Consider the following 26,029-nt stretch of genomic DNA (forward strand, 5'->3'; position numbering starts at 1 on the left):
GCACAGAATGGGAAGAGTTAAGCACAGCTGTCTGTGGAAGAGAAATTACGTAAAACCACTAGAGAAGTGCATGCATGCCACAGAACTGCACAGCTGGTCTTTTGTCATAAAACTGAACATGGTCAGAAGGAAGTGCTGTGACTTTTTAATGGCCACAGTTTTACTTTATTGAAAATATGGCAAGTATTTCCAAACATTTCACTATTTGAGTAAATGAAATATTTAAAACAAAGTGCTTCACAGATCTGAACCCTGCATGGTTGTGCTGTCTGGTCTAGAAGCATTTTGTAGACATCATAGGAGCATTTCACATAAAACTGAAAATGTCATTCAGGTGAATAAGAAACAGGACATTTCCACAAACATTTCTAACATTTTTATGCTTTCAAGTAGTTGAGTTCTCTCGGTCACTAGGTTTTATAACAAATGTGTGCTACAGCAGTACAGGTTCGTGAATTTCTTTAGCAGCAGAGGCCGTTTTCAAAGGGCACGTGGTCTTTTCGGGTTGATCTGTTTACTGGCCTGCTCCTCTTCTTGCAGAGCTGCCCGGAAAGATTTCACTTTGTCTTTAAGGTAAAAACAAAAGAATGAGTACTGATGTTGCCTGTGCTCAACAGATCCTGAAACTAAGCCCTGATCTTCTACATCCCAGCACTAACAACAAAGAACATTCCTCCACAAAAACAGCTGATGCTACAAATTACAAGAAGATTGAGCTAAGCTTGCATTCAAAACCATACAAACAAGTTACTTAGCAACTTAATCCATTCTTGGGTACTACCCTTGTCTCTAGGCAGGACAGGTTTGTAAACTGCACAACTGTATTCCCAGCATGTTCACACTTCCATTCTCCTGTCTTAGAGAGTCTGGGGAAGACATACACCTACTATATCCTTTTCCTTCCCAGCACCTTCCAAACCATTCTTAGGGACATACAAAATTATATTTAGTGTACAGTCTCCCATTTCTGTACATTCCAAAACTCAGAAGAGTAAATTCTAGCTCCCTCTATTTTCTTATGAATGTGGAAAACAATTCTAAGTTTTGGAACTTACTCACTGTAAATATTTAAATGCATCATTCACTGGTTTAATTGCAATTCAGTAAGAATGGGAGAAACCTAAGGAAGCAAGTGTGGAATCCTCATTTTTCTATTCCTGTCCCTTCCATTCCCCAGTAATATGCCCAAGAATTGGAAGAAGGAAACCAAAATGGTGGCAAAAATATGTCAATCCCACAGGGACAGAAGTAAAGGCTGAATGATTCAGTGACCATTACGTGCCACGAGCAGAACACAGATGATGCCAAGACAACATTTTTTACTTTATATGTGTTACCTCCTGTAGAACTACAGTTACATTAAGCTGGCTGTAAAGATGTGACATCTCTTAGCATTTTACCTCCAATACCCTTTTCAAAATCACTATCTAAGTTTTTGAAGAACAGGTAGTCACCTAAACTGCATTTTTTGCACTTCTGGTATCTGAAACTGTTGTCCTCTGCAGAGAAAGCCATCATCCATAAAAACAAAAGTAAACTCCCAACTCCTAGCAAAAGTGTAGCTGGCATACTCAGGAGGCATGCAGGCCACATCTGATCTTGTTGTATTCTGAGCAGATACTCAGACTGGGTAAAAGGTGAGATTTTAACTTAAAAGTCAGCTTTTTAAAATAGATCAAGAAAGCTGTTCCATCAGTCCTCAAACCCACCCTTGAGGTTTTGCCACTACAGCAGTATGTCTCCTGGAGTCTAAACAGTTAATGAAAAGGAAAATTTATTTCCAGGATGTACCCAACTGACAAGCTGATTTTAGAAGACAAGTGGATGAGCTAATTTTGGGCATGAAGAATTAGTTGCAGTTTGTTTTTCAACAAAGACATGCTGACAAAATTCAAACAAAGGCTGTTGAAAAAAAAAGTAAACTAACAACTAAAATACCCAGAGCTTGATGGCACTCTTAACCACAGTCTTAAAAGTAACAGCAGGCTCCCAGCTACATTACACAACACAACAGCAGGGACTGGGAGTACCTACTACTTTTTCCTCACTGCATGGCCTTCTGTTCTTTTTCATACAGTTGGCTTGTATTTCTTTACCTTAATTTAATGTTTTGGAAAAAAAAAAGTTGCAAGACTGAGTTTATACTTCCTGCAGGTAAGCATAGACTCTTCCTTTACATTAAGATGAACTCATCATAGATGTGAACTTGTTCTTAGACTGCAGAATAAATGTTCCTTCTACTGAAGGCCAGCATAAGCAGGGAAAAAAGACCCTAGAATATAATCACTTCTTTTTTACTCCTTGTTTTTATTGCAAGTCTCCATGGCACATGCTAATAATGCACAGACAAGTCATTAGAAGCAACTTACCTCTAAGTTCGGTCAGAATATCAATTTTTTGCTCTAGAATTGCTTCAAGTTGGGTAGCGTAAGAATCCACATCATAGTCTACTTCTTCTGTCATCTCAAGAAGTTGTTTTTCAATTTCCAACCATCTAATGGATTCCTAGATAAAAGTTTAAAAACACAATAAAATACATCAGCAAAGTGTCAAGACAAAGACCTGATTAAGACTTTTGCACAATGACAACACATTTTACTATCTAGTCACCCCAATAAAACAGATTTGAATCCAAAAATGAAACATTCTTCCTAATTCAGTAAAACTGCATTTTTTTCTACATTGTTTTTTTAATTTCAGTGGTCATATCATCAACAGGCAAACCCCAGTTACCCAGTTCTCTCCAAATTCAGAACATCAGATGGTTGTAAAGCTGAGAAATCTAGGGAACAGAACTTTGTCATGTTTGTGTCCTCTTGACAAGAGTCAAACTTTGAAGTCAGGCTTTTCACAGGAACACAATAAAGGCTGGTTAAAGAAGTTCATCATTGCACTCTGAGCATTACAAAAAATAAGAGGGAAAAGAAAAAGCTTGTAGCAAAGAATGCAGCCAGGAGTTTAAATCTTACAGAACCATGCAGAATTGTGATCAGAAGAACTGACCCCATTGGAAATGGTTTGGTTTAAAAAAAAAACAAGCAGCTGAGAGTTCTAGGAATCCTAGAAAGCTCAGTTTGACATATTAAGATGACGTCTTTCCCTCTGTGCTCTATAGCCCAAACAAAACTGGAAATGTAGTCCAAACCCCTTGTCTGTTTTTTTTGCTTTCAGGAGAGATGGAGCTTACACTGGGATAAGATTGATCTCCTCTAACATAACCTTGTATATCAAAGACAGACTCCTGGACATGTAGAGCACGGTTAGTTGCATTAGTGTATTTTAGCCATTTTCCTTAGTAAAGGATGTTGTGAATCAGCTGCTTTCAGGAGAATGCTGACAGAAGAAGACTAGTACAGCATACACACAGCATAAACTAACAAGCCATGCTGTGAACAAAGGGACCTGAGGCTCGGACACACTTTCTCTCAGGGACTGCCAGAAGGAGCAGTAATCTCCAGCAGAAGGCCAGATGGATACACAGAGGCAATTACATCTTAAACTAATGCAGCTTGTCTCTCCAGAAGCTGCATCAGCATACAGCCATAGCATATGGCACATGACTTTCATGCTTCTGTATGTTTTGCTCCAGGGCTAATGTTCCATTAATAACTAGAACTCTAAATCCACTGAAAGATGTTTTATTTAGCATCTTGCTTTATTATGAACACATATCAATGTTCCACTAACTTAGATACCTAAGCTGAGGAGATAATGTGTATTCCCTACAGGTTTGATGGTCTGCTGTTCTCTAGGAATAGATGTGCCAAACAGACAGCTTGCCTAAGGGCTTTAAGGTTATGAACAGAAGCAATCCAAATTTCCTTCTGAAAAGAAGTAACTCATATTTATTGCTGCGATTTTGTGAGTGTAAAAGGTTACATAGCACTGACCAGCACTACATAGTCAGTATTCCTTCTCAAAGTTGTGACTAACAGCAAGTGAAATCTTTAAGCACCTGTAACATGGAAGCTAACAGGCAGTTTGAAACACATGTGTCTCTTCTGGATCTTAGAAGGAGATGTCACAAAAGAATACTCAGATTCAGACACAATACTTGGAGGGAGAGGACCAAACAGAAATGGTGCTGACAGAGACATAACTGTTAATAACCAGCCCTGCAAAGGCAATTTTTACTAAATTTCTGGAGTAACACAGAAATGTACTTCTCTTTAATCATGGGGACAAAGATCAGGTGTTAATGGAATCTGTTCCTATTTGTTTGATACAATCAGCTTAACATAATAAATCAGTTTAGGATTCTTTGACAGACAGAATGGCTATAGATCAGATGCTTCACCATCTTCAAGAGTATGCACTTCCACTGAGAAAACCTGAATTCCTGAATTAGGATAAAACAAAGTGGAACTCCATCTTTTACCTGGAAGACAGTCCTGTGGTCTTCTACTACTTGCTCTTCCATTTCTACCATCTGTGACACAGCTTCATGGAAACTAAACAACTGCGGAGAAACTTCTTCTTCCTAAAAACAATAGTTAACTTTGTTAGCCTGGAAAGAACTGTGGCTACACAAAAATGTTGAATGTAACCCATTTCATCACGGAACATGGCAAAAAATAGGCAGAATGCAAAACCTGTCAAAAATAGAATTGAGTACTTCTAAGAAGTATTAAGAAAATCTCCAGGAATTAATAGAAGGGGCAATAAATTAAAAATATTTACAAAATTAAATTTAATTAATATTCACAAAAAATTTCCAGTCACTAATCCCAGCAAGTACTGGAAATCAGAATATTCCCCACTAAAATAACAAGTTAAAATAAAAGGGAAGGGTAAGTCTCAAGGGAAGAATTATAATTTTTAATAATTTCTGATGGGTTTTAATGCCCACAGAAAACTTTGGGCAGGACTTTTTGTTGCACACGCATGCAGGTTTTACCTTGAAAGCACTTGAGGGGAGGGGATACTAGAAAGTTTTTCACCATGAGAACTTCCTCTGTGAATTGATGGGACCGATTGGAGGCTGGTTTAGTTGTTGACAGCCTGAGAAACCACTTGGAGAAGTCGGTTTGCTCCATGAATCACATTGAAGCAAGTAAATCCCCGGAATGCTCTCTTACATTTCCATCCTCTCACAAGGTAACACTGACCAGGCCGGGTCCCTCTCATGTGGGGCCAGGCAGGGCTGGGCTCGGGAGGCTGCCGGGCCCCGTTTCCAACCAGGAGCCCCGATAACCAAAAGAAGTCGAGCCCATTGCTGAGATCCTGGCCCTTTTCCCGGTGTGTCCGTGGCTCGGGGGGCCCTGCCCTGCCCTGCCCCGGCTCGGAGCAGCCCTGGGGTGGCCGAGCCCGCCCGGCCGCCCTCAGGGGCTGGGGGGAGGCAGCCGGGCCCGGTTCGGGAGAGCCCCCAGGGCTTTGTGTGCTGGGCAGGGCAGAGGGAGAACCCCCGGGCTGCGGCTGGAGCTGGGGGCGGGCAGCGCCGGGGGAAAGCCATGGACACACGGCCTTGGCACCCATTTCTCCTCTGCGTGCGCTTTGCAGTTTCCATCCGGCCCCCCCAGCACGGCCTGGGCACCCTGAGATCCTGACACAGCTCCGGCATGGCCTGGCACAGCCCCTGCAACTTCTGGGTGAGATTTTAACTTTTCCAATGCTCAGATAAGACTGACAGACTTTCCATCCTTCCTTGGGTGAGAGGGAGAAGAACAGAAAGGATGCACCAAAGTCAATGAAGCAAAAGCTAAGTTTCTAGATGGAAGGAAAATGAGTAGATGCCATGAAGGTTGGCTGAAATATCTTTTTGTAAGTTATAAGGGTGGACTGTACTACATGGAAAAATTCCTTTAAACCATGAAAAAAAGACATTGGAGGTGGGGTGGGTGGAATGAAGTATAAAGTGTTTAGAAGATCCTTTGCCCCGAGGGAAAAAGGGGATCTCTGTTCCTGGGAATGAAGTATGAACAGAGAGAAAAGAGCTGAAGAGAACTTTTGCCTTTGAGTAGCTCATCCTTAAAAGTAATACCCCATGACTGACAATGGCCCACAAGCACAGCTCTGGGAAGGCTGTGAAAGTGGGAGGAGTTTCATAATGGCAGATCCCGGGTGGCTGTTATTCATGAAAAAAGTAAAGTCAGGAGAGAACTGGTTATTTCTTCTCTTGAAAGAGATCCTTATAGCTGAACAAAAAGAAATTCCTCTCCTTAAAGTGACCTGAAAAAGATTATTTAAGTAAGGAATTGGCTGAAGTGTCTCTGTATGTTATTAAGCTGTGACAAAGGGTAAAGAAGGACTGGTCTGAAGATCTGTTCTGAATTTGGTTTTTTTTTTTCTTTGTGTTGTTAATAAAGTTTTTCTTTATTCCCTTTTAAGTTTTAGGTCTGCTTTACTTTTATTCCTATTTCACTACAGAAAGTGAATATACTACCAATTGGCAAACCCAAACTATAACATTTTAGTGTGTTGGCCGGAAAACAAACAAACTAAACCAAAACAGCATGCTGCAACAGACAGGAAAAAAAATTCAAAAAACCAGAATAGCAATTACATTCAATACATTCCAAGAAATCAAAATTAAATTAAACCTTTGGAAAAAAACGTTAAATAAACACAAAGGGAGACATCTAAAATGTACATAGTGATTGATAAATTAGAAGAATGCACACATGGATTTACAAACTGGGACAAAGAAGGCTTCTTTAAAAATGAATTGTCAACAATAGAAGAGGAAAATACTGTAGGCTGTAATGAATGCTTAGCAAGACAGCGTAGTTCCTTACACAATGCCTTTGAAATATTTTTTAAAACCCTGAGTAAGTCTTAAATTTATTCAATATGACTAATGAACAAGTGATACGATAGGATATCTGGTTGGAAGGAACATCCAATGGGAAGCTCTAGAAATCACTACCATGTTCTTATGAAACAGAGCCCTGGAAAAATAGTTATTTAGTTAAAGTGAGACATACTGCAGATATCAAAAAGAGATGTCTGATAAGACTGAGAGTCTTGTGAAAAACGTTAGGATTGTAAGAATTTTTCCTTTTTCTATTTTTCATGGGCATTTTCACAAGGAGCTTTAATCCCTTTTGAATATTTAAGGACCAGGACTAAAGTGGTAATGGCAATGAGGGAGAATGCCCTTCAGAAGACATCTTTCAGCTACCTAGTCCTCCAGCCCAGGGAGACATACAGGGAACATCATGTGGCTGTCTTCCCAAACAGAGCAGTAGCGTTTCACCCTAGGAAAAACAGGATGCTAGGAGGATGAATGATTGGTAGCCATATTTCTACATGCAGGGAAAGGCAAACTCAATTGAAACAGGGTTTGCATGCAGGGAAAATAATGCTCAAAACCACAAAGGGTGTTAAGTAAAAGACATGAGTTTTAGGATACTTCCAACTGCCTAAAAAGATGTCATGCTATTGTGGAAAAAAATGCATACTACAGATCATCACCACAGCCTGCCTAGATATTAAAAGCCCTAATCAGCAAGGAAGGTAAAGCAACCATTCAAGAAACATTTTTGGGTTCCATTTTTCTTTTGTAAGGAATAGAATGTAATACAATAAAGAGAAAAGGTGAAGAGGTATGCTGTATGTATTTAAGATCTTACTAACAGGTTGTTGATCTGGATTTGCTCTGCCCACTGTATGTCATCATCTCTTTCCATGTAATTCTGTAAACCACTCACATTTTGTTCACAAAGCAGTTTGAGATCATCTCTCTGAGGAGAGCTTCCCACACCCCACTGTGTCTCCAAGTCATCCATCTGATTGGGAGTATGGTGTATAATGGAACGGATATCTCCTGCAGCACTAGGATCAACCGTCAGCTCCTTCACCCTGTGGGCAGAAAATATTTCATTTGAAAATTAGTAACCTCCTGTGCAAAAGAGTCAGAACCAAAAATAAAGCTCTATGGGTTTATGTGCAATCAATTCATTTAATTAGGAAAATGATGATGTCAGCTTCACAAATTTAATGTACTTGCAGTGACAAAAATAAGTTAGTCCAGTTCCTAAAACGCATGGACTCTTGAATTTTTACTACTTGCATGTGGATTAAAGTAAATCTAGCAAGAAGTATTTTCTGACTGAAATCTTACTACTTGTTAAGAGTTAGGAGGGCAACAATTTCAAACCCCTCAACATTAACTCTTAGACAACGGGTGATATTGCAAAGAAAAGGTCATTTAGCACCCTAGACCTGACAGCTTTCTTTTTCTGCATACACAATTGTGCTTTAAAAAAGTTAGTCAATCAGCTCTGCACTAGCTATCATAAGCAAATCAACCAAGAAATTGTGAAGAAAATAATAACTTGCAACTGAGTATTTCCGAGAATAAATAGATTGTTTCCTGAATTTCAAAGGTGAAAATATTTTAATAAAATGGTAGGCTCTCACAGCATGTAAATAGCTTAAAGACTGATCATGATTCTGTCAAAAAAAGCCTATTTAAAAGCAAGTTTATGGAAGATGCATGAAAGTCTAAAAGCAAGTTTTAGATCACATTCTTAATTTCTTTAATGGGAAAAATGTTTTTTCAAGTAGATCTTATTTACTGCATTGGAAAATATTTTTTCATTTATCTTCAGAGTGCTCAAAAGCTTTAATAACATATACATATGTGTGTATATATGTATACATGTATATATATATATAGATACACACACACATATATGTTAGAAAATTTTTTGGTTTTTGAGATAGTCAAATTACTGTAAACACAGAATTGTTAGATTTGGTCCACTAAATGTACAAAGGTGACATCACCATTACTTTTTTTTTTTTTTTAATTGTATGAAGGAGACTAGCAAGCCTGGATACAGAATGTGGATGTTTAAGGAGGGTAAACAAAATACTGGGAAGATGATTGCATATCATGCAGAACCATCACCTGCCAAACCAAAATAAAAACAAAGTATGTGTGACTCAAGGCAAGGGGACTAATGAAAGGTTGGTCTGTAAAATTACATAGCCAAAAAGAAAACTTAAAAATAAAGTTCCATGTATAGAATGAAGTAGACCTGGTGTTTGAAGGAGAAAAGTCGTCATACTCATAGGAAGGAGAGAGATCAGAGCGACTGCCACTACCCTGTGAGAAGGGAATGTCCGAAGGACTAATTCCAAATTCCTTTACTCTGCAGCAGCAAAATACAGTGGCAAATTAAAAGAAAATGTTCTCATAAACACAGTTAAAATGACAACTCTTTGTTTAGCATACTTGTTTAATAGTTTAACTACAAAATTATTTGTATAACACAAGTGTTTCAATATATTTAAACTCTCTGCAAACAGTTCAGATCACTAACAAAGCTGAACAAAACCAGTGCTGCTAATATGCAGGGGACTATAACAGCAGTGTTTTGAGAAGAGTAATTCCAGGTTTGAGTTTGTATAGTTAATATGATTTCATCTGCATTCAATATTCTACTAAATTACTCCTTTTAAAATATCAAATTACTACAGCTACAAAAGTGTAGCTTCTATTTCACCTCCTGTTGTTACTGCCCACACACTAGTGTCCAGCACCTAAAACTAACTACTATGCAAATGATGCAGTTAGGAAAAAATAAAAATTCAATAGAAAAACACATGAAGCAACATTATAGTAATAGGTATATACTCCATAACAACATACAATTTTAACACTTAGAGGAAGAAACAATTTCAGCACAACTATTTAGGCCACTAGAAAGCGGTGCTTAATTTGTTTTGTAGGGACATTTTGTGGAGTCAGTTCAGCAACGTAAGTTGTACAAGGGGTAGAAGTTCCAACAAGTCTTGAATGTGCAAGGTCCTGCATCATGTTACTCTAAGCACATGAGTAGATGCCTCATTCTCTTCAGGGAGGAAATGAGACAGACTGGTCCAAGCTAGGCAGGTTTACCACTAGCTCCATAAACCCAGACACAGAGACATTTGGAGATTGAGAGAAGCAGGCAGTAAGCCTTCCTAGCAGACCTCTGTGGCTAGCCAAGCGGAAGCAGTTGTGGTTCTGCCTGACCTCTCACTGAGGCAAACAGACATCCAGATGGTGGCCTTTTCTAGCAAAGCCAGGGCTTCTGATGGCCCAGGGGCTGTCTGCCACCTTTGTGGCAAAGTTTGGAGTGTCTCTGAGTCACAGGTCTGGCTGCAGGGACACAAAGGACCTGACTGCACCATCACCACAGATTTTAAACAGAGAACTGCAGCAGGTGAGGGCTCCTTTCACACTCACTGGAGAGAGTTGACCCCTTCTTAGAGCAGTACAGGTCTCAAGTGATGTATATGCCTCTCAAGGTGCTAATTCCTCTAGAGCGATCATAAAGACTGTTGGATTTTCTGCGTTTTTCAGACTTTACTTGGGGTTCTCAGGTATTTGCTTGAAGTTGGGAAGCATGAAATTATATATGTACATATAATACAGACTGGCAAAGGGATGGGAAAAAAAAATCACATCACAGAAAGGTAATTTAGCCAACAACACTCCAGGGAATCATCATGAATACCAACTATCCCTAATGCAAGAGATGATCCTTTCAAAGCAAGGGCAAGACTAACAGTAGCATGTCCCACATACCTTGCAATCCACATTATCCATCTCTGGATAATGGCATAGATGCAGTTTTAATAGATTATTTTGTAATGGTTGTACAAAGTTACAATTTAAATGAAATGTGAGCCTGATCAGTAATTTGGTTTTAATCTTATTAAAAAACACAACTACCATTGAATTATTCAAGTAGCTAAAATAATCACACATTATAGAACAACACTATTTCAGACATCAGTAATCAACAGCCAGTATAGCTTTAAGAAATATAATGCTTTTCATACCTATTTGCATATCTCAGTGTATTTAGAGTGTTTTCACATGATGCCATCCCTGGAGAAATTGTAGCAATCTGGAGAAAACAAGCCACATGTTGGTAAATCACTTTATACAGATGAAAGGGTAGATAAATTTAAATGTATGTATTTTTTAATCTCGTTTAATTTCTGATCTTCTACAAAAAAGTCTGCTATGTACAGCTATCCTTTTACAACAAGATCTCAGGGACACAGATGTCCACTCAAAGCTCCAATTTAACTTTTTTTAACCCTACAAGGAACATCCACAATTCATAGAAATTCAATTTCCTCAACCATCTTGGTAACACATTGTGTAAATGTGAAATTGTAACTTAAAAAATGCATTCCTCAAAAAAGGAAATATGCAACTCAATAGACCCTAAATCTAATATATCCTCTAGACAACTACCACATAATTTTTTGTGTGTATCTTGTGAGACTCTCCTCTGTTCAAGGAGATTCTATGCTGATTTTGGCCACATCAGAAACTGAACTTAATAGTGGTAAAGAGAAGCCTGAGTCTGACTATTTTCCTAAGTAGAGACACATTCTTTTCCATTAGAAATTATCTGTAAACAATTCTTTATGGCAAACCTTCCACGAGACCAATCTGGAATCTAAAGGTCTTTCTTTATCCAGTTTAATTAATTACTCTGAAGATACCACCACCTTTCCCAAAAATCAGCAAAAATTAAAATTGTGATTGGGAAAAGTGGGACATTATTTGTCCCAGTTTCTCTAAGCAGTCCAATTTTTCTGCCTGTGCTCTTTCCTAAACAGTCATAAAGGCTCTACCCAGAACAAACACCTTTATGATCCTACACACTAAATTTTCATGGCATCACAGACTTAGGAGACTGAAACTGATGGTGATTATATAATTCTGGTCTTCTCTTTCATCCTGCTGCTGACATTCCTGTATAAAAGCAGAGTAGTCATCCCAAGAGGAATTTCTCCTTCTGGGAAGAAGGGAAAAAATATGTGGTGGAAGTGACCATACAGACCTAAGTTTAAGCCTCTAATACTGGTACACATCAATTACTAAGGAAAACAAGAAGCTTATATTTGAGATCACACAACTCCATGTCTATGGTTCTTGGTGCTAATTAACAAAAACCTAAAAGTTCCTAAAGCTATTCCAAACTCAAATAATGTGAAAAATGCATACATCTCTTCCACCAGCTTAATGTTCAGAGCATGCCACAGACAGTGATGTTTTGATTGATGGCATTTTTATTCTCATGTCATTGTTACATGTGATGCAGCCTGGGGACAGCTGAACTATCCTGACAATTGGAAGTGGTGAATGAATTCCATGTTTTCCTTTGCTCTGTGTGTGTGGCTTTTGCTTTACCTGTTTACTACCATTCCTGTAACACTAGGGGACTGCTCCAACATTTTAAAGAGCATAAGGTACAGCTGCCCTAGGAAAATGCCATTGTAGGTGCCTTGGTCTGTGTGAATACCCTGTTCTGGACACATGAACTTGTGCACAAGTCTTGGCGTATAACCTCTCCTCAGGCTCCAAAAAGCCCACTCCAGGCAGGACAGGAGGACTCAGACCTCTCTGTTGCTCACTTTCTTGTTCCTAATTCCAAATGAGGATGGCAAAAGCTGCACTACTTATGGACAGGAATATCTTTAAGACTTGTAATAACCATTCTTACTAATTTGAATCTATATACACTGCTTGTAAGCCATCACAGTGTGATCCATGGCCCTAATGGGACACAGAAGTCTGCAGGCTCCTACTCCCATCCTCGAGGGCTGAGGGATCTAAGCACTTCAGCTATGACTGCACAGCATAAAGGATGCAATGTGTCAAGGAGCAGCACTGGTTAAAGAATGAGACTGTTCTATGCAGTCACACTGTAACTTTCAAATGACGATTCAATACCCTACAATGCAACTCTTCAAAAACTTTAAATGGTTTCTCAAACTATTTCAAGGCAAGAATAGTAAAACTGCAATGACTGATAAAATTTAAAAAAAAATCTGTGCTGACTCTTAAGTCTCTGGATTTCTTTTGAAGGAAGCAAATCCTAGTCATAAATGTCCACATTATGAAGTTATTTTCAAAATATTATTCTGAAATTTGAAAAAACAAAGAGTTTCCAGATAATGGTTTAATGTTACATAGAGAGAATACTCCACCCTTAGAGGTGCTACTTTTTCAATTGCAACATATACATAAACAATAAAAGGAAAAGTCACATAAAAATGAAGTGCAGAAACTACTCAACGAGTTTTACTCAAATAACCTCCTTCCAGATTTGTATATCAGAAAGCAAATGGAAAACATAGCAGGTATTTTATTATTTCAAATCCTTTAGTAAGTTAAAAATCACAAGATTTTACTATGTCATTTTATACACATTCCATATTGAAAAGTACCACATAGTTACAAAATGTCTTATTCAAACAGCACATTTGTTCCATTTGAACATTGGGTCAAATCTGCCTTGTTGAGAAAGTCCTCGGTGATAACACCCACTGCTGGCTGGGGTTAAAACATGACAGTATCTGACGATGAAACTCTGCTGATCACATTTTTAATTTAAAAATTTATGTAAACAAACACTAAAACCAGAATGTCACAAGTGGTCCTACTACTAAGAAAAATAGCAGAAGAATTAATTTGAAAGCAGAATCTTACCCTCAAAGAGGTTTCTTAAGCTTAATTGTGAAGAGACTGTTGTTATATGAATGAAAAAATTAAAAAGTAATAATTCAAGCATATTTCCAGTTTCAGAGGGGATCCTTTTAATTAATTAAAAACTCCCACAAAATATTCACAAACACTAATTACTTGATGTGCAGAGAGTAACTTCCAACCGGCTTATTTTCCAAATCTCCTTCAGCAGTGTGGATACACCTGCTAGAATTGCACCATCTAGATATCTTATCCTGCACAGGATTCATGAAGTTAAAGAGTCATACAATGATTTGAGTTGGAAGAGAACTCTAAAGGCCATTTAGTTCAACCCCTTGGAATGAGCAGGGACATCTTCCGCTTGGTCAGCTGAAGGTCAGGTGTGTCTCAGCAGGAAAGAAAACTATCCTTTTGTTTCATTAGAAAACTAATTTGAAGGAAAAAAAGTTAATAAAAATGCTATTTTACCACCATTTTCAAATTAGAACCATACTTAACAACTAAAGGGAAGACTAAGGTTTCCTAAGACCATAGTGTTTGCATTGTGGTTTACAGACTTCTCTAGCCTCTAGACTAATTAATTCAAAGGAGCCCATGAAAAGTAAACAACACAAACAAGCCTAGTTATCAGTATGCACTGCAGAGAGTTTGTATTCTCATAGAGAGAAATGTTAAGGATGCACAAGCTGTAAATGAACATTTACAGCTACTCAACAATAACTTATATAATTATGTATCTATATATACTTATATATTAATAATAGTTAACAATTTAGAGTACTTACAGTAACTTTGATTTATGTTCTATTTATATATGTATATATTCTTATATATATTTTATGCATTTACAATAGCTATTCATCCCATCTATCCCAACTCCCCACTCAACAGCCTGAAGCAAATTCTGATGACCTTGATACCAACTTTTAGTTTAATCTTTGTAATTTAAAAATCATAACTCATGACTGTATTTCAAGCCTACACCCTACTTTCCAGAATTCTGCAAAACAAACAAGACTCTTTTATCATTAAGGCACTACTAAAAACAAACAAGCAAACAAACAAACAAACAAACTAACTAACTAACTAACTAACTAACTAACTAACTAACTAACTAACTAACTTCTCAAGCTAGAAGTGTTTCTAGCTGCCAGCCTAGCTAGAAAACTAGAATGAGCAATAAGAAAGGTCAATAAAAAAGTGAGAAGGAAGTAAGTTATCCAGTATGGCAGAATCACAGAACCACTTGGAAAACACCTCTAAAATAATTTAGTCCAACCATTAACCCAGTCAAGCCCACCACCATGTCCCTAACTACCACATTTACACATCCTTTAGAGATCTCTAAAGACTGTGACCAGACCACTTTCCTGAGCAGCTGGTTCCAATGCCTGATAACCCCTTTGGTGAAGAAATTTCTCCTAACATTCAATCTAAACCATTAAGAAATGTCTCCTTTTGAAATCCCCCTCCACATGTAATGTGAATTAGTGAAGAAATTCAAGTCCAACACACTACCAGTAACAAGCAACCACTTTTAAACGTAAAAGCCTAAATTTGCAGTGTCTTTTCTTTGTAATTGTTAGAACAGTTAACCAAATTGACTTACCATACAGGTACGTGAGTTTTCTCCAATGAATGAATCTCTTAGCACCTGAGTTAGTTTACTTGCTCTGAAGGGTGTGTGAGGTTTATTTCGACCTAAGGCTCTAATACACTCCTGAAAGAACAAGAAGATTCTTTATTATGGGTTAAATAAACACAATAAAAATGCAATTCAGAATCAGAAAATGCATGCCTTGTATTTGATGCACTCCCCCAAAAATATCATTGAAATTTACAACAAAACTAAACAGTGTTGATGTGAAATGTTCAGGCTAACAATTATTCCAGATTATCAGCTACAAAAGCCTGAATGAACTACAACCTCTGCCAGCATCAGCAGTACAGACGGAAACATGACTTAACTGTACCAGTTAAAAGCATTGGCTTTGATTCTGATTTTACCATTGTCTTTCTTTACAGCTCTGAAGATAACAAACTTTCTGAAGCTTCCACAGGTCACAAACGAAGTCGGCATAGCTCTCTACTGGAAGCAAGCTCTCTACTCAGCATTGGCAGACACTTTAAAACATTAGGTCACTCTCTGTTTTAAAATATTCTTTATGTGAAGAAACAGGGATAAGATCTTCTTTACCTCCATTCCTAGAGGCAAGGGTCTACACTAATATTTGCGACAGATTGGGTTCCAGTGAGCAGTACTGTACAGATGTAAATATTATGAAATTATTACAGAAGTTATAGCAGCAACTAAGTACAACAGTGACACCAAGATACCATTATCTAACCATCACTTCTGTCCATCAGTGCTCTAATATTGTCTAACAACTTATTCTTATGCAAAGAAATATCAATTTTTAATTTTTGCATTGTTGTCATAATAATATTTTGACAGTTAATTCCAGACTCTGGAATTGCAGATACTTTTAAAGTATCTGCAAACAGACCTTCTACAACCAACCATACTTCAAATGTATTTCAAATTAGAACTTTGCGTTTAGCTGCACTAATAGATGGAATAGCCTTTGTGTTACATGAATAATTCTACAGAAGTTCAATTAATCCTCCAGCTGCTGACATATCCTATATTGAATTACTGATATGGGAATTAGCAAGTTTTTAATTGATAATTTACAATAATGATTTTTAGTTTGCTTATTTGTAATTTTAAGAGTTTTGAACTACATTTGGTTTTCATTACATCTCTGAAAACTAGGTAACAAAATGACAACACTACTTCCATGTTCAGACATTACAGAAATAACTTCCTGTGCCAAAATCCTGAACAGGTCAGGACTGATAGTCCTATAGGACTGATATCCAGATGGAAACAGCAAATCTTGGATTTCCAACAGAGACCACTTTGTCAGAATGTACCAGTTTAATTGGAACTTGAAAATAACATCATGGCTCCTGAATACAAATGGAAAAGGCTGTGGACTGTTTTTGGGATAAAAAAGTGCCTAAATGAAAAATGGCAGACACATCATTGAGAAACTTCTATTTTTTTGTACCACCTTTTAGACCTCTGCATCTCTATTTATTTTTATTTCCTTCTTCCCCATATAATATGGATGAACATCACTAGTACAGCATTGGGAGAACCTTTTGCTGTAATGAAAAGGACAAGTTGCATAAAAATTAACTAAATATGTTGTATGAGCACTATCCAGTACAAAATAAAGGAACTGAAAAAAAAAAAAAAGAAACTCAAACCAAACCCCCAGAACAAAATAGTTTTATTCAATTGCATTTGGAAATGAGTAGTAACATCAACCCAACAGTCCCTGGAATGCTTACTTTGATGTTAAATCAAAATAGGCCAAAGTTTTGGAACTGCTGCTTCCAATTTTTCAACATTCTGTAGAATTTTTTAATGACATATTGCACATCACAATTTTATGGTGTGTTGTGAGATCTGTTTAGTCAGATGCCAATCTCTCAAGTTTATACTGGGAATATAAAAGTAACCACACAGATCCTGGGGTTCAGATTTTTATATAAAACCAGTGTGGATGTTGAGAGTAATAAACCTAAGCAAAACTAACCAAAACCAGAGATAAATTCTAAGACAGTCAAAACGACTGTTTCTCCAGTTTGAAATAAAAACATTACTTCCCCTATTTAGGCTGAACCTCTTTTAATCACTATAAAACATCAAACAAAAAAGGCAGATGAATATTTAAGTAGCATTTCTTGGTCCTGTTTATATGTCCTGGATTGGATGTACGAAAATCTCTAAAGTGACTGTATCAGAAAATTTGCTATGAAGAGGAGTTGACCAAAATGGATTTCACCTTTCAAGGTTTATTTTAACTATTTGCTATTTTTTTCTGGACATGCTGCTGTTGTTTTGCTTTAGTCAATATATTAACAGCAATAAATAAGTTGTCAGTGTAGTTTTATCTTTTATTTAAAAGAAGAAACAAATAGCCGGATCAGTAAGAATACTTCCTATTAGTATTTCATATCTTTAGTACCAAAGTAAGTAATTTGCCTTCCTATTTTAGATATATACAAGAAATGTCTGCAAATTCAACCACTGGAGATTTTTTGTGAACTTGGTTTATTGGGGTGTTTTCTTGGTGTTTGGGGGTTTTGTTTTGTTTTTCATCTGGTAGGTTGGTTGGTTTTGCTGGGGTGTTTTGATTTTATTTTATAAAAACTACATGTAAGTTGATAGCACAATGTTTCTGCATTGTTTCTACTTGGGATTTACTAAGTGCTCCCTCAAGCATTTAGAGGAAAAATCAATACATTGTTTTATCTGTCATATCAACAGACAAAGTAGACAAGCAAAGAGTGCAAAAACACTAATTTTACTTGTCACGGCTATTGTATATAGGCTTCCACCTACTCCAAGGCAATAGAAACATATCAGTTACCTTGAGTGCTAAAAGGCTCTTGTTAATTTCCGCACCTTCCAGTCGTGTCTGCCTATCTGCACTCGAAGTATCTGCTCCTCTTTCATTGCCAGCCAAATCAATCAGAGAAAATTTACCATGCAATTTCCCTTTCCTTCTGAGAATAATCTGAAACACTGCATGGCTTCGAGATGAGTGTGCATTTGCAGATGTCTGGCCAGATGTCCTTTAAACAGCAGAAAAGCAGAGAAAGACATTAACCGGTGGAGGACCATAAGTATTAAACATTAACTTCACGATAATAGGTTTCCAGGGCAGATTCCTGTATTTTCTTACATGTTGATAGCATGGAACTCTTTTGGACACTAGACATAGAACACTAATAACTGGATATACATAAATTACACCTCTTTTTCCATCTCTCTGAATGGAAATGGAAGATTAGTAATACTTTGCCTCCATTTTAAAATCAGATCTTCATATATTTCAGATAAATAAAGAGCTCACACAAAAAATGTTGACGACACTTTTATCTGATCATGCAGCAGTCCATGTTCAAGGCTAATTTAAAAAAAATTAAGCTTAAGTCTTAAAAAAAAGTTTTAAAAATTGTGTTTAACCTCTGCCAGTATGCATCAGGGCCTTTTAGAGATGAAGAACCTGGCAGCATTCCAGTTTTTAAATTATGTGAATTTAAGTCAGTAAGATGCTTACATAATGCATGTGATTCACATCCTCTTGAAAAATTAGTTATTTTTCTCTGGGAGACAGAGAAACTCTAAATGTCTCTATTTAAAATGTAGGTACATTCCTTACCTGCAGAAAACATAATCAAAAAATCCCTTGCATAATAAAAGGCATCACTACAAAGACACCCCCAAAAATCTTGTTCTGATTTTTAACATACAATGGAAGAATGGTCTAAGCTATGGAAGGTACCTGCAGCTGTTGCCTACTTCAATAAGCTTAAGAACATCTTCAACACATTTGACTTCCCGCTCCTGTAATCCCACCACCTGGACTTGTTGTTTACCATCTTCTAACACTCTTAATTTTGTCTTCCTGTTCAACAAGTCAAAAACCTTAGGGAAGGAGGAAAACAGAACAGTAAAAAGATCAGCTATAAATAAAAAACCTGTTTTGAGTTCCATTTCAAATAATGCAAAACATTCCATGGAAATACATGACTGGAAGGAAAATGTAAAGAATTCTTTGAAATACAGCTTTTAATGCAAAGAGGGAACAAATCTTTTATGTGACAAGCTCAAAATTTTCTGTATAAGAAATTCCTTCCTCAGTAAAAGAGCAGGTACTTACCTTACCACTGTAGATCTCAAAAAATGTTGCATATACTTGAAGTTCTAACTTCTTATAGTTTGGCTTCTTTAGCATTAAAAAGACATCTCGAGCTGTGAATACATTTCCGGAATAAGAAGAATCTCATCATGTGTTTCCATTTAGTGAAGATTCATTCATGTGTAAGAGTCTCTTTTAGAGCAACTCATATTTTGTAAGAATGACAGATATGGTCAGTCAACCAAGCCTAAAACAACACAATCTAAACTGCCAAGTTACACTGGAAGATGCAGAAGACACCAAAACGGTAAACTTAAATAATCTGTTATCGCATTTTTGTTAAGTAATCTATATTTACATTACTGTGTAAAGGATACACATCTAGGGACATCTTTCGATGTTACCAAAGCTCTACTGCAACGCAAAGTATGTAAACTATTATATTTTTATGACAAAGAGTAGAAAATGTACTGATCTCAACTGGTCTGCCCAAAGTGAGCTGATCAATGAAGTCTCACCTGCAAGTGCATATATGCCTTTAGAACAATCTTGGTTCTTTCCCGAAAAGTCACCACCCATGGTCTAAATTAAAAAAAGAAGAAAAAAAAGCAAAGAAAAAAGAAAAGCACAATAAAAACCATAGAACTGTAGTTTACATATTCTTTATTTACTAGAATTCATCTAAGTGTGTCACATAAAAAATAGTATTGCTGACTTGCAGAAGAACTACTTACATGGGTTTTCCCACTGCCTGTTTGTCCATATGCAAAACAAGTGGCCATTCCCCTTTCAAATATGGTCTCCACTAATGGTCGAGCTGTAAACCTTAAATGCAAAAAAAGCCATACTTAAAAAACTGAAGTACTTTAAGATGCCACTATCACAAGGAAAATTAAACTGTTAAGGCCAAAAGTGATAGAATTGATCCTTTTTGTACTTTGCCATTTGTACTTTGTCAAATAGTACTTTGACAGATCAAAGGATATTTATACATCAATTTCTGAAGTAAGGAGACTACCAGCTATAAGGTTCTAAAATTTTCCAAACTATCACAAGCTATGAGGTCTCTCTCACTTGTTTTACAACAATATTATCTTCCTTTAATCCCTAAAACATTGATCTCCTTGTTTCAATGATCCAACATGAGACACTAAATGGAGTCTGGAGGCCCCTCAAGATGCCAGAATAAGAAGATGTTGAAGTAGGACAGTGTAGCAGATAGGAGTTTTGTCAATACTAAAATTCTGCTGTAGTTTTTTCCTCCCCAAATCAACTTCCAAGATTAAATTTGAAAGACAAGAGGCCAAAACAACATTGCACATCTCAATTTTTAAGAACATGCATACATTAAGAAAGGGCTCAAGATAATAGCTACCCAAGCTCTTAAGAATGAAAAAAAATCTACTTATCCCTGAAGTACTATTCGCTGTATAAGTATTAGCTATAGTATCATTTCTTTTTTTAGATAATTTTTTTTTTAAGAAACACAGAGCTGTTGTTCCTATTTCAGCTGCTTATCACCATTATTTCATTCTAAACTCCAAAAGCAAAGGGTAAACTCATGGAGAGTTACATATGGAGATGATTCCCTCTGCAAAACTCTTTCTAAACTTCTTCCAGTTGTTAACACATAAATAACCTGTAAGTGGCCAATAAAGGAAAAAAATTAATTAGAGAAACACTGAGATGCTACAACCTTCTTTCCTTCTGCTTTCAAACACAAAATCACTTACAAAAATAATGGGGCAAGACTGAGCCATTCAGCAGCAACCCAGGGTTATGTAAAGAATCTATATCTAGCTGAATCATGAATTTTCATCAAGAATATACCAGATGATTCCTCAACAGCCTTAGTCTTTCCTTCTTTGCTTCTTCTAAGTATATACCTTCTGTCCTCTCAAGAGGATATTCCCATATTTTGATGTTTTCTCTTTCTACACATAAAAATTGAAAAATTCATGAAGTCTAAGGTGGACACCTTAAAAGCACGCTCCATTACTTCTGTTTGATTGAATTTGAAACTTTATTTTGCTGATTTATTAAAAAGGGACTTAAATGCATCTATTTTAAAGTAAGACAAAATACCTTAAATTTGTTTTCATAAAGGATTACACAATTCCAAATGATACTGTGTTAAAAAGTACATCTTTTACTAGAACTTTTATTTGCAATCTTAGTCTTTCGGAAATGTAAACTGGCTCTCCTTTAAAACTCGTAAGGCATATCCCAACCAGTGGGTGTTTTTTTAATATTAACAGAAGATTTGCTACGCTGTGCTGTGGTTTGTGGATTAAAAATACTTAAAATACAGGTTAAGCAAAATAATAACAGTACTAATAATGGTAAAAATAATGGTAGTAGTAGTAGTAATAACAGAGTAGGTACTTTTCTACCTTGGTCTGAACATTTTTTCAGTATTGAAATACAGTAAATTTAGCCTATTGGAGAAAACTGGAGCATCTTGACACAGTATTTTTTCCCCAGTATGACCCTGAGGGTCTGATGAGAGCACATGATGACACCTATCTTGCTGTTACTTCTGTTATTACAGAAGACCTTAGAACAGATTGCCCTTCAAGTAATTAACATTATTGTGCCATATGAGAGAGAAGGAGAAAGACTAGAGATCTACCATTTTAGTATTAATACAATAATCTTAAAATATATTCCTGTATTGCCATTAATGTATTACATAACTAATAAAAACTCTGAAAAAACCCAGTACAAAAACAAAACAACATTGTATACCAAAACCACCCCTCACATTAAGCACTATGTTCAAACAGATAAATAAAGGAAGGAGGGAGATAAGAAAAATGGATTGTCAAGCAATAGAATTATTTCACGCACCATCAACAAGTTGGCTCTCCCACAGCTCTTTAGGATCAAGGAAAGGAAAAAAGCTACCAGCAGGCAACCAGCAATGACAGAAATCTCCAAGGACACAGCTTTGCTGTTTACAACTCTTTTGTTAGCATTAGTTTTATAAAATTTTCCTTTTATCCCCTTCTCTAATTATAACAAGCGTAAGACAGAAGTTTTTATTTTCAGAATCTTTTAAGAATTCTTTTACTATGATTTTTTTTTTTTTGTTATCCACTATCAATCAGAGCATGATCTTAACTTTCACTTCCTAGCTGTGGATTATAAACAAGAAAAAATATATTTCTCTGTCAATATTCTTAAAGATTATGGGAAGCACTTCCCAAGCATAAGAAAAATTATCTTCATCAAATTCCTTTTTAATATCAGTATTTCCTGCAAAAAGCTTCACAGTATTTAGACGCATACTAAGATTATGACTAAGATTATGTCACAATGTGTAACCCTGCCCACTACTGTATGTACTTCATTTAGTTACTTGTTTAAGGGAAATAGCTACTTCTAAACATTCTTTTAGAAGTTCTGTGTGAATTACTCCATATCAACAGTGGAACTGAGACAGAAGAGCGAAGAACAAAATGGAGATCCAAAAACCTTGGGCCTAAAAGAGGATATGTGTCTTTGTTGCTGTTTGTTTTTAAATTTGAAAGCTTTAGCATTTTCAGCAAGATAACAGCTCCATACACTTCCACATTACATCAGCCAGATTGTTTCCAGAAGATAAGTTAGCTCAGGTATCTTGACAATACTGCAATATGCACTCTCTCCCTTTATTTGTACTCTTTTCTCACCCTCTACTGATTTGTTTCCATCTCTTAATTATCCTATTTTCAGACTGCAAGCTCTTTGGTGCTAGGGCTCTCCTTTTCCTCCAGGTTTCCTGATGACCAAAAGCCATGACTCAGGTTTCTCAGGTGCTGTACACACACTAATAATAAGACAATAACCTGGAAGCAAATGGAGAACTGATTACATGGCTCAAGTAATCAGCAGCTGAGGAGGCAAGCGATACTTGCTAGACCCTGAAATGCAGCAGGGTTTGGAGAAGGACTTGGAGTAGGACTGAGGTCAACAGAGGTGGAAATGACATTGCAGGTGAAGAATTAGGGATAAAGAGTTAAAACAAAAGTAAACAGGTAAAATAATGGAGATAGCAATATACAGCTGGTAACAGAGAGAATAGGAATAAAGTCTAAGACCAGTGTAAGTGCAACAGTTATTAGTATGTTCAAAACATAAGAAAAAAGATTCACCAAAAAAAGCATATACACATACCTGTAAACCATTTCATTAGGAGCCGTGTCATCAAAGGCATAATCAAAACGAAAAGTTTGGTTTTCTAGGTACCTTGTTAAATCCACCTTTTGTTTTGGTTCATGTACCATCACAACATCTTTACTAGGAATTGTTATTACATCAAGGTCTTTCATTAAAGTTTCTATAAAATAAGCGAAATATATATTTAACTAACAATACATCATTATTTTTTACATTTTCCCATTGTTTACACTCTTATAACATCTCAGATAACACAGCTCCTTCAAGTAACAACACTGCAATGGATTTGGGCCTCTGACGCCTAGACAGTAATCTGCTAAGCAAGAGATTTCATTTTGGAAATTTAGTCTTCCTATCCAACCAATTGCTAGAAATTAAAAAGAGATACAAAACTGTTAAGACATACTATGATCATTAATTACAGCACTATCATTGTAACTTGTTATGTCTTCTATAACACTTCTCTTGGATGTGAGGTCTTATTCCTCAGGGACTGTATAGTCTTCTACAGCTCACTGCCACATCCTTTGAGCTTTTATAAATATCTCCTCTAGTGGAGAAACTACGTGCTAGTACTATACTCCTTAGACTGTCAAACTTGAGAACAATAAGAAATTAACATACTTGATAATACATTTAATACTTTATCTTGATTTTTTTTTAATTTTGCTTTCATTCCTCATAGATATTTTCATTTGTGTATTCCTCCTGGAACCTATAGTACCTATCTTTAATATATAATTCCTCCAAAGTAAAATCCTTTCTAAAGATTATCTTGTAAGCAGAATAAAATGAAAGTTATAATGATCCTTCCTATCACTGTGACTTCAACAGTGAGATCCTAGATTATAATTACTATACAGCACTGAAATTTACTGCCAATTGTTGTATGGTATATGAGTCAGCAAAACAGAGAACCCAGTGATCCATAATATGTACAAGAATAAAGACCCTTTGTGCGTACAGTGAGGATTCACTAATGTGTCCTACTTACATTCCTATGTAAAATTTCTTAAGGCATGCAGTTCAACAATTTGATGTGACTTTATACAAGACAGAAACCGTTTCATGAGTTAACATCCTGATCAAATAGTACAATGGTTATTACTATTGCATTACACTGCACACCAATGGAAACATACATTCCAGTCAATTTTTCAACTGCACTGCAATAAAATGAAATGCAATTATTCTGCAGCAATCACAGATAAAAAGTAAGGAACAGTGAAAAAAGAAAAGTATGATGGGACAATTCTTCACAAGAAAAACTTTTTAGCTTAACCAGTCAGAAAAGGATTTTTTAAAAAAAATGATTTGGAGTAAGACATTTACTTCCTCCCAGCTGTTTGGTATAAGAACCTGCATTCTTTGCTGATGAAAATTAGGAATAATGTCTCTGAAATCCATCATACAATTTTAAATACATGTCACTGAACTAAAATCTCAAAGTGTCACTGTGAACACCTACTTCCACAAAGTCAATCCACAGAACAATTGATGCTGAGAACACCTAATGTTTTTGGTGATAATTCTGCATTTTTGAGATGACAAAACAAATTAATTTCTTTTTCCTAACAATAGGGTTACAGTCTAGCATCTTTAATTCTTTCATACTGTTTTATGATTTTATGAGAAATACTGTTTCTTATGAACTGAGTGTTTTCAGGAGATTATGTCATTATCATTACGTATGATAATGATTGTATTATCATCCCCTGCATAGATTATTTAGTTAACACCTTTTATACTACAGTTTATTCTTAAAAATGCAGAACAGCTTTAAGCATCAATCTCATTTTTACTTAGACATTCACCTTTCTACAAACCTCTGATCCACTTTTTTAATAGCTCCCAACCACTAACACCAAAGATATGCAACTTTCACAAAATTGAATCCCACTTCTGAATCCAAACTCATGTCCTATAACAACTTGTTTTCATTTACTCCAATTTCACTTTGTCCACCTTCAGCAGAGGTAGAAAGCGACATTTTTCCCAACAATAAAAGTAAAAATGAAAAGAAAAAAATAGAAGCAGCAATGTGAAGGGAAAAAATAAGACAAAACCTAACTATATGTTGGTATCAAAATATGTATGGGAAAAGGAAAATATTTCTCTTGTTTTCCTCTGGGTATACTTCACATAATCCTAAATGTGTGCCTCTAACAGTGCAAAAGCAATAAATGGCATCTCATGTTGCTTCAGCATCAGAGGGATGATCTTTTGAGTCCTTCAGCTGAACAGAATATAAGAGAAAGAAAAGGAAAGAAACATCTTGCAGCACTGGATTCAGACAGGCTGCAATCCAGTAGGCACTTATGTTCCTAAATTCCCACTGAAAGTAAAAGAACATCCTAAGAAGATTTGGATTTAACTGGAATTGAAAGCTGAACAGTTTTTTGTTGTTTGCTTTTAGTTTTCTTTGAATACAGACTCTATAGTCTGATGAGCAGGCAGAAAAAAGACAATTCAAACACTCATCAAATTAAAAGTCATTAGGGAGTTCTTTTAGTACCTTTTTAGTACCACAGCTTTTTAGTGGCATTTGATATACTCTGGGGTAACTTTGCCAGCCCTGAGCAACAACTCCAAGGTGTACAAGTCTTCTGTTAGCCTGTAATCCACTAATCCTGTGAGGATGTCTTGGACATGTTTAGGCACCAACCCTGTCATATGATAACTTCCTTGAAGTCTGATCCAAGAC

At 36.4% G+C, this 26,029-nt stretch overlaps 1 protein-coding gene across 3 annotated transcripts in view; it reads right to left on the reverse strand.

Moving 5' to 3' along the window:
• Positions 1 to 444: 444 nt before the first annotated feature.
• The window catches only part of KIF2A (kinesin family member 2A), a 62,711-nt gene continuing 37,126 nt past the window's right edge, over positions 445 to 26,029 (reverse strand). For 2 of the 3 annotated variants that reach the window (XM_062514003.1, XM_062514002.1), the window contains exons 9-20: positions 23,323 to 23,485; positions 19,899 to 19,989; positions 19,683 to 19,746; positions 19,186 to 19,277; positions 18,808 to 18,950; positions 17,890 to 18,094; positions 15,054 to 15,164; positions 10,777 to 10,844; positions 7,650 to 7,800; positions 4,379 to 4,480; positions 2,370 to 2,505; positions 445 to 566 (exon numbers count right to left, since the gene is read on the reverse strand). In XM_062514003.1, the coding sequence (XP_062369987.1) occupies positions 481 to 566; positions 2,370 to 2,505; positions 4,379 to 4,480; positions 7,650 to 7,800; positions 10,777 to 10,844; positions 15,054 to 15,164; positions 17,890 to 18,094; positions 18,808 to 18,950; positions 19,186 to 19,277; positions 19,683 to 19,746; positions 19,899 to 19,989; positions 23,323 to 23,485 (1,412 nt within the window). In that variant the 3' untranslated portion in view covers positions 445 to 480. Of the gene's footprint in view, positions 567 to 2,369; positions 2,506 to 4,378; positions 4,481 to 7,649; positions 7,801 to 8,984; positions 9,099 to 10,776; positions 10,845 to 15,053; positions 15,165 to 17,889; positions 18,095 to 18,807; positions 18,951 to 19,185; positions 19,278 to 19,682; positions 19,747 to 19,898; positions 19,990 to 23,322; positions 23,486 to 26,029 lie in introns of all 3 variants that reach the window. The other variant, XM_062514001.1, reaches the window with a different exon arrangement.

This window comes from Cinclus cinclus, chromosome Z (genome assembly GCF_963662255.1).
Source record: "Cinclus cinclus chromosome Z, bCinCin1.1, whole genome shotgun sequence".
Classification (NCBI taxonomy): domain Eukaryota; kingdom Metazoa; phylum Chordata; class Aves; order Passeriformes; family Cinclidae; genus Cinclus; species Cinclus cinclus.